This window comes from Phoca vitulina, unplaced genomic scaffold, assembly GCF_004348235.1.
Source record: "Phoca vitulina isolate PV1807 unplaced genomic scaffold, GSC_HSeal_1.0 scaffold13, whole genome shotgun sequence".
Lineage (NCBI taxonomy): Eukaryota > Metazoa > Chordata > Mammalia > Carnivora > Phocidae > Phoca > Phoca vitulina.
This window is the reverse complement of record NW_022589716.1, coordinates 45,424,025-45,433,305: the sequence shown is the minus strand read 5'-3', so window position 1 is coordinate 45,433,305 and position 9,281 is coordinate 45,424,025. Positions and strand designations below refer to the sequence as shown.

The 9,281-nt window shown below is 56.4% G+C and overlaps 1 protein-coding gene across 1 annotated transcript; it reads left to right on the top strand.

Moving 5' to 3' along the window:
- Positions 1–320: 320 nt before the first annotated feature.
- LOC116637041 (histone H1x) lies at positions 321–1,827 on the top strand. Its single transcript, XM_032412235.1, has one exon. The coding sequence runs from the start codon at positions 436–438 to the stop codon at positions 1,072–1,074; it is 639 nt and encodes a 212-aa protein (XP_032268126.1). The 5' UTR covers positions 321–435; the 3' UTR covers positions 1,075–1,827.
- The last annotated feature ends 7,454 nt before the right edge of the window (positions 1,828–9,281 follow it).

Sequence of the window (9,281 nt, the reverse complement as noted above, 5' to 3'; positions counted from 1 at the left end):
ACCAGGCTGTTGTTGTTCTCAACGTGGTCCGCCATGGAGCTATAAAAGCGGAGCAGAGCGCCCTCTTCACCAGAGCGCAGCGCGCACGCCCAGCGAGCTCCGGCGACAGCAGTGGCAGCAGCAGCCGCGGCGCTTCCTTGGCCGATTTCCCCGCTCCGGCCGGGTCCCGGCTCCAGCCCCATCTGCCCCGACACCCCGCTCCGCTCCGGCTCCGGCTTCGGCTCCAGCTCCGGCCCCGGCCCGAGATCCCCAGCTCCGGCCGGCCCGGCCCACGCCCCAGCCCTGCCGCCCGGCCCCAGGCCCGGCCGCGGCCGCTCCCGCCTGGAGCCGCCGCGCGCCCCCAGTCCCCCGGCGCCCCCTCGGCCCCTCGCCTTCCTCTTCCCGGCGCGGCCCCCGGGCTTTCGCGCCCCGCCCGCCACCAACCCGCTCGCCACCATGTCTGTGGAGCTCGAGGAGGCCCTGCCGCTGACGACCGCCGAGGGGGCGGCCAAGAAGGCGGCTAAGGCTGGCGGCTCGGCGACGCTGTCCCCGTCCAAGAAGAAAAAGAACAAGAAGAAGAACCAGCCGGGCAAGTACAGCCAGCTGGTGGTGGAGACCATCCGCAGGCTGGGCGAGCGCAACGGCTCGTCGTTGGCCAAGATCTACACGGAGGCCAAGAAGGTGGCGTGGTTCGACCAGCAGAACGGGCGCACCTACCTCAAGTACTCCATCAAGGCGCTGGTGCAGAACGACACGCTCCTGCAGGTGAAGGGCACCGGCGCCAACGGCTCGTTCAAGCTCAACCGCAAGAAGCTGGAGGGCGGCGGCGAGCGGCGCGGAGCCACGGCGGCCGCCACCGCCCCGGCGCCCGCCGCGCATAAGGCCAAGAAGGCGGCCCCGGGCGCGGCCGGCCCCCGGCGCGCGGACAAGAAGCCGGCCAAGGGCCAGAAGCCCGAGAAGCGCTCGCACAAGAAGGGCGCCGCCTCCAAGAAGGACAAAGGCAGCAAGGCTAAGAAGGCGGCGGCCGCCGGGGGCAAGAAGGTGAAGAAGGCGGCCAAGCCCAGCGTCCCCAAGGTGCCCAAGGGCCGCAAGTGAGCGCGCCGGCCTGCCGGGTCTTCCCGGCGTTCGGTTTTTCTACCCCAAGTGTTTTGTACGGTTGTCCGGCCGGGCCGCCGCCGCCCCTGCTCTGAGCCGCACGGAGGGCCTGGGGCCCGCTCCATTCCCCTCCTCGTCCCCCCTCCCCCGCCGCCGTAGCGTTTTTTTGTTGTTGTTTTTGCTTTAGATTTTTGAAACGGCCTGGCGACGCCCCTATTGGCTCTCGCCCTTGGCAACGGCCGTCGCCATGGTTACCGGCCCCTAGGCGCCAATGGCCGCGGCCGCGCCTGCCTGCCCCGGCGGGGGCCGCGGGGTGGCGGGGCCCTGGCGCGCTAGGACCGGCCCCCGCGCCGCCCATCCCCACTTCCCACCCTCCGCCTTTGGGTGCGCGACAAACAATCGCTCGGGGCGCGGGCCGCGCGGCCTTCCCTTCATCCCGCCGGCCTTTTTGGGGCACAATAAATTGTTTAAACCTTTGAACCGCTCTCGTTTTCTTCCGAGTGGAGTAGGGATGGGCGCGGTCCGCGCGCGGCTTGGGTTGGATGGGGTCCCAAGGGTCCTGGGCACCCCAGATGTTAGCGAGGTAGGCCTGGAGCCTGGAGTTCTCCGCACGGGGTGGTAACTGCGGGGAGGGGGCGGCCGGCTGATCCCGGAGGGAGACTCAAGGGACAGATCTCTTGTGAGCGGAGGTGGAAAGATGCTGAAGATCGCTGGTCGGGCCCCCGCTAAGGGGGGGAAGGGGGGGCAGCCCTGGCTTTTCGGGGTTTGCTGGTCAGGGCCCCTCAGCACGTACAAGGTAACACCAGGCTGGGCCTTTGCCGAGATTAGTTATTCTGAATTCACTGAGACTTTGTGTTGATGTGATGAGGATATTGGAAATGTGGAGGCCTTGGGCTCTGGCTCTGAGCACAGCCCGAGGTGTGGCCTGAGCAAGGCATTGATCCTCTGCCTGTTGGCCGATCTGGAGTGCACACGGACCAGAGGGTTATTGGACAAGTTGGGAAGAATGATCCACAGCCCCGAGACACTCTGGTGTCCAGTATATGCGATAGTTGTATTTTAAGACCAACTGAGCCCTTGAGGAATGTTCCTATGAAGACAAGCCTGCAAAAGGAAGGCTCTGGGGCAGTGGGAAGCTAGGGAATGTTCTAGAACAGTGAGTATGTACATGTACCAAGCTGGGTAAGCCTGGGCTGGGGGTAGGTGACAGATGAAGATGATCTCTGTGTTAGAGACTATAGGTGGGGTGGGGGAAAGGCAATAGGGGAGGGGAGGGAGCATCACTGGAGAAGCCCCTCTGGCCTGCTGGTATACCTGACCCAGGTCTGGCAGCCACTACCGTCCCCTGGCACACACAGTGGGGTCACAGGGCAAACCCTTCAGCTACCTACCACCCTGCAGACCCTTCCACACAGAGCAAGTGGCCACTCCACGTGCTCTTTCTGCTGCCCGCTGCCTCCTGCCTCTGGGAACTGCAGGGCCCAGTGCCAGCATGAGTCTCCCCGGCCTTGTCTTGGGCTGGACTGTGAGGAAGGACACGGTGGGCAAAACCAGCACAGGCGCCTGCCCTGCACAAGCTTCCCTGCCACTGGAGAAGACAAGTCACAGCCAAGTCCCTCTGCCCATCGTTGCTCTCTAGGCAGAAGGCTTGAGAACAAGATGACACCTCCCCCTGAGTATGGAGACCTGCTGACATGGCAGTAGGGGGCCCTGTCATTAGGGCAAAGGAGGAAATGGGATGCTAGCCTTGGCTGCAACTGTTCTGGTTCTGGGCAACTATGGGCATCCAGGAGGCAGGCAGGAGGCCTGGGTTGGAGACAGCAGGACCATGGTGGGCCGGGGCTGACTGCTCCACCCACCCTGCCAGCCCATGTCCTAGCCACTTGCTGATCAGTAATAGTTTCATCCATGTGCAGTTTTGGGGGGGTTGCCCAGTGCCCTGCCGCAGGGCCATGGGGCCAGCCCAGCCCCTGTCCCACACTGCCTGCAGGGCCAGCTAATAGGCCATCAGCAGCTAGAAGCCAGGCGAGGCCTCGGCCTGCCCAGGATTCTGGGGGATGGTGCTCCTGACCAGCTAAATGTGACCCCTCAGATTCCAACCCCCCGCACTGTTGCCTAAATTGGAAACCCAAGCCCAGATGCCACCTAGGCTCACTGCTCACCCCGTTGTCCCAAGTCAACAATCTGAGGCCAGGGCCTGAGACTTGGCTTTTTGCTCAGCTCCCAGGTAACTGAGGTTCTGAGAGGGGTTGAGAAGGGGCTGCTAGAGGGGCCCGGGCACATGGACAGTGCACCCGCTGTGTGCAACAAGTCACACGGAGCAGCACCCCTTCCCCTGAGCCCCTCCTAACCAGAGGCCCCCCACCCCCGACCATCTGTCCTTTGCAGACATCTGAGCTCCACGGCCCCAAAGTGCCCTTCAGGTCCTTCGTATTCCACACCGCCTTTCCCTATTTCCCGCCCAAATCCACGCTTTGTTGCTCATACCATCTGGCTCTCCCAGTGGCCTCCCACTTTGCTGCTGCTGCCCCCACCTCTCTCCGTCTCCCAGCTCCATTCCTTGCACACTTGGGCCCCTAGCTGGCTGTCTTCTCCATCCTGAGACCCACCTTTTCCAGGAGCACTGGAGCACCTGTGGACCAGCCCTCCAGAGGGCAGGCCTCTCACTCTTCTGATAATAAAGAACACTCCTGCAGGTGAAGGGGACCCAAGCCACCCTACTCTCAGGCCACCTGGCTCTGGGGATCTGACTCTCAAGTCCCAGTAATGTTTATGTGACTGAAGACCTGGCCAATGAGTGTTCAGTTGTTCACTTTGCCACAACCATTGGGTCAGAAATAGGTTCTTGACCCCAGTGAATTCAATGAGAGTCAATCCTGGGACTCTTCCTGGAGCTACTGAGAAAGAGGTGCTCTCTCCCTCAGGCAGGGAGAAGGGGGCCAGAGTTGCTAGTAGCCATCTTTGTCAATACACAGGGAGAGCGCATCTGAAAAAGGAGCCAAGACAGAAAGCTGGAACCGTGAAATGGAGAGACAGATACCTGAGGACATTAGCAGAGCCTCTGGATCCAGCAATGCCTGAAGATAGTTTAGACCTGACTGCCACATGAGCTGATACATTGCTTTTTACGCTGGCTCGTTTGAATTGGTTTTTGTCACTTGCAATCTGGTCTCTCACTCCTCTGACTCACTTTACCCTCCCATGCTCACATCCTGGACCTTGTCATTCCTTTAAATTGTTCTTCTTCTGAAAGGACTTTCCCAGTGTCCCACTGTTTACCCACAGGCCCCTCCCCTCCTCTCTTCTCAGGGTGCTCACTAGACCCTTCAGCGGAGCTGCACCTGTGCATGGGTCCCACGTCGCTGACCTGCACCCCAAGTTGAAGAATGGATGGCCGTGAGCTGCCCCATGGGACCCCTCGGCGTGTGCCAGGCACTAGCACATCTGAGGAAGGCTGCACGGGTCACATCTCAGCCTTGTGACAGCCCCAGCGAGGAAGGTGTTCAAAAGCTGGTCTTGCTGGTTTGGGACTGGGAATGGGAAGGCTGTATTTTCTGCCCTGACCCCACACTCCGCTCTTGCACGGGGCTTGGGAGCCCAGGACCCGCTGTTGACCTCCTGTGTCTCTTAGACCTCACTGAGGAGCCTCAATTCCAGGTGAACGCTGGAGGCACAGGACACTGTGAGGCTCCGGAGGAGGGCTTCCTGGGGCAGGGGACCCCAGTGCCGGGAGGAAGCAAAGAACCACGTTTATTTGCTTGTCTGTAAAATGGGGCTTAGCATTGGCCCCAGCCTGCGCTCCTCTCTGCACCCCCTGATCAGGAGGGGAGGAGGGGTTGGGTGGGACCAGGTCTCTGGAGGCTGAGGTCAGCGTTCCAGGTCTGGTCCACCATGTCTTTTGGTCTGGGCAAGATTATTTTCCCCATGCCTCCGCTTCCTTATCTATAAATGGAGCCAAGAAAGATTTCTTTTACTCACCCATCAGCTAACCAGGGGGTGGGAACACACTGCCTCCAGTCAGGGTCTCCAGGTTTCCCCGCCCCCCGCCCCCAAGAGTGTACCGCACTCTCCTCCTGTGCCCCTGCCTCCTTCCTCTCATGGGGCTGGGATCTGTCTCCCTGCAAACCTCCTCGGCTTCTCAGGTCTACCTCCTGGGTCCCTAGATCCAACTTCTCCCTGGCCCCAGGACAACTCTGAAGACACTGGAAAGGCCCCTTTCCAGGCTGTGCAGGCCTTAGTGACCCATATGATGGAGTCTCCACCGAGTGGACTCCTGCGCCGAGCACAGAACCTGATGGGGGTTGGGGTCTCGAGCACTCAGCACAAGGGGTGCTGCCATCCCTCTGTCCCGGGAATGGAACCTTGGTTGATATAGCCAGAGGGCCCTTTAGCCATTCTGGCAGCTCCATTAGTCAAAAGAGGCAGCGAAGAGGCCCTGGGTCTTTCCACAGCAAGTGCTACTGGGGCCACTCGCACTTGCAAACGGGGGCATTGATCCTTGCAGAGATACTGGGAGAACGGAATGAGGTCCCGTATGGCCTAGTGCACGGTCACTCATTCAGCACACACTGGCTGAACAGAGGCAGGGATGGGGACCAATCAGACCTGCTTCCTGTTCTTGAGGAGGATGTGCACGAGGCCAGAGAAGCCCGCGGCTCTGGGGCAGGGACGGTCCAGGCTGGAGCACTAGCACCAGCCCCCAGTGTGGCAAAAACTCCCGAGTCTGCGGAAAGGTGAAAGCGGCAAGTAGACTGAGCGGGCACGAGGCAGGAGGCGTCAGTCCGAGCTCAGTGGAGAAGCAGAACCAGAGGGGTATTGGGCACAGACGCACCTATACACTGGATGGATTGCGGGGCTGAGGAGCCAGTTTCCATTAGGCTGGATTTCTGTGACTGAGGCTGGAGCCTGCGCTGCCCAGACAGGAGGGGAAGATCACGAGCAGGCCGAAACCGCACAAGCTGGAGCCCTAGGACAGACTGAACCTTGTGTTGGTTGTTGTTGCCTCTGACCTTGGTGATGAGGGTATCCTGCAGAAGCTGAGACCCTTCGTCATAGGGTTAACCATGCACACACCTGAGTCAGCAAAACTGAAGGAGAATCCAGGGAAAGTCAGTAATTGGTGCTGCTTCACACCAAGGAGGTAAATCACCTGATCAGTAACCAAAATGGTGGCTTCCTTCCAAATCTGGCAAGAACCTTGTGGCCCACCCTACGGGAAACCTATGAATAAGGGAGTTGTGGGAAATGTAGTTCAGCCTGGCCAAGTCGACACACTACAAAGCTGTCGCAGTTCCTCGTTATAAAACAGGCATGTGTGGGTGCCTGGGTGGCTCAGTCAGTTGAGTGACTGCCTTCGGCTCAGGTCATGATCCTGGAGTTCCAGGATCGAGTCCCGCATCGGGCTCCCTGCTCAGTGGGGAGTCTGCTTCTCCCTCTGACCCTCTCCCCTCTCATGCTCTCTCTCTCTCAAATAAATAAATAAATAAAATCTTTAAAAATAAAATAAACAACAAAAACAAAAAAACGGGCACGTGTGGAAAGGTGAGTAGGAACAAGACTGTCTCAAACACAGATGTGCACAGGCAGGCCAGGCGGGCAGTCTGGCCAACGGGAGGACACAGACCCTACCTGAAGAGGGGCAGTGACTACCAGTTCTGCTGACTGCTTCCCATTTCTCAGACCATGTCAGAGCACCTCCTGAAAATGCATCTAAGTTCCCCTCCAGAGGCAGGGAGTGGCTTGGGCCATCCAGGGGCCATCCAGGTGCCTCTGCCTGTGGTCCCAGCTCAGTCATCAGAAGCACCGCTCGAGAATTTTTTATGTAGAAACCATACGCTTTTTTTTTGGTGAAACCTCCCACTTGTAAAATGTGGGCTTAAAAAAAGAAATACTCCACCTCACAACCATCAGGACAACTATTAAAAAAAAAAAAATAACAAGTGGTGGCAAGAATACAGAGAAATTGGAACCCTTGTACCCTGTCAGTGGGAATGTGTTAGGGTGCAGCCGCTGGGGAAACTGTATGGAGGTGCCTCAAAAAATTAAACAGAGAATTATCATATCACCCAGCAATTTTACTTCTGGGCACATGCCCAAAAGAATTGAAAGTATCAACTCAAAAGAGATTTGTACACCCATCAACGGGTGAATGGATAAACAAAATGGGGCATATCCGTATGCTGGAGGATTACCCAGCCTTAAAAAGGGAAGAAAGTCTGACACACGTTATAACATGGATGAAGCTTGAGGACATGTTGCTAAATGCAATAAACCAGTCACAAAAAGACAAATACTGTATGATCCCACTCACATGAAATATCTAGAACAGTAAAAATCATAGAGACAGAAAACAGAATGGTTGCCAGGGGTTGGGGGGTAGACGGAAATGGGACTTGTTAATGGGGACAGAATTTTAGTTTTGCCAGATGAAGACGTTCTGGAGATCGGTTGTACAATGATGTGAATATATGTAACGCTACTGAACTGTGAACTTAAAAATGGTTAAGATGGCAAATTTTATGTCATGTGTATTTTATCACAGTTGAAAACAAATACTATTTGGGCCAAACAAAATCATGTGTGAGCTCAGTGTGGCCTGCAGCTCCCCACCTTATGAGATCACTCAACTTGATTTTTTTTTTTTTTTAAGATTTTATTTATTTATTTGACAGAGAGACACAGCGAGAGAGGGAACACAAGCAGGGGCGGAGGCAGAGGGAGAAGCAGGCTTCCCGCGGAGCAGGGAGTGTTGCCTGGGGAGTCTGCAGCATGCCTCTCCTTCCTGGAGTCCTAGATGCAAGGCGGAGATCCTCATCTATCTCCACATGAGGGGCACTAGCCCAGAGGTAGGTTGGTTCTGGTCTCCCAACAACAAGCATCTGTTTCTCTGGGCTCCTAAGAGTTCAACTGTGAGTACCCACTCTCCTGATTCACAGATGGGCAAACCAAGTCTCCGAGGTGCCAAAGGACTTGGTCAATTTTTCTTGTACTGGGGACCCTCTCATATGGCCTGAGCCAAATCTCCTTTCCCCAAGGAATGATCTTCCGCCCTTCTCACCACTTGTTTCTTGCTCTGGCTGAGAAGGGGTAGGGAGGGTGTTCAGACCCAGGTGGGGATCTGGATCTAGGAGTCCGAGGCCACACATTATTCTCTGGTTCCCACCACCAATCTACCCTCTCTCTGGGTGTTCCCAGCAGCAAACAGGAGCTTCTCCAGACTTTAAACTCCTCCCAGGCTAGGACCCCTTTAGATTTGCCCTCAATTAATGCCTAGGTGTGTGTCCTTGGCCAAGCCCCTCCCTTGCCTGAGTCTGTTTGGCCTCTCTACAAAGCAGGTTGGGCTTTAAGAACATGGGCTTTGCACTAGGAGATGGACCTAGACGAATGCAGACAGGAGTGGTGGTGGTGTGGGGGGGGTACAGATACCTGTCTATTAGGACCTGGAGTACTGAGGACCCTCTGCCACCTCTAAGGCTACAGAGGAAAGAATCCCCTAAGGCCTGGACCCAAGCCTGGTCACTGCACAGGTAGAGGGGAGGCGGGGCGGAGGGGGGAGGAGGCCTGCCATTTGGGAGCCCAGCGAAGGGGACAGACAGCCACATTTTAGGGCTGTCCCACCTGCCCCAGGGGGAAACAGTTGGGGCCCTGGCCTGACTTGGCCACATCGAATGGCAGGTGAAAGCTGCCCTGTTTGTCCCTGAGATTTGTTCTTTAAAAGCAAAGGACAGAAACAAAAATTAAATTAATTTATTTATTTTTAAAGATTTTATTTATTTATTTGAGAGAGAGAGAATGAGAGCGAGCACGAGAGGGAAGAGGGTCAGAGGGAGAAGCAGACCCCCAGCTGAGCAGGGAGCCCGATGTGGGACTTGATCCCGGGACTCCAGGATCATGACCTGAGCCGAAGGCAGTTGCTTAAGCACTGAGCCACCCAGGCGCCCCAAAAATTGAATTTAAAAAGTAATTAAAAACAAAGGACAGGAGATGCTCCACTACTCTAGTAAGCAAGCTAAGTATTGGCAAAAGGTGGGATTCATGTGCCCCTGAAATAAGTGAAAATTTGGAGAGCATTTGGCAATACCTATTACAGCTGATGACACAGTTAAGAAAAAAAAAATATTGCAGAATGAGACGCCAAAGACGATACCATTTATGTAAACCTGAAAATCAGAAAACATGTTCTCAGGTACAAGAACGTGCTCTTAACA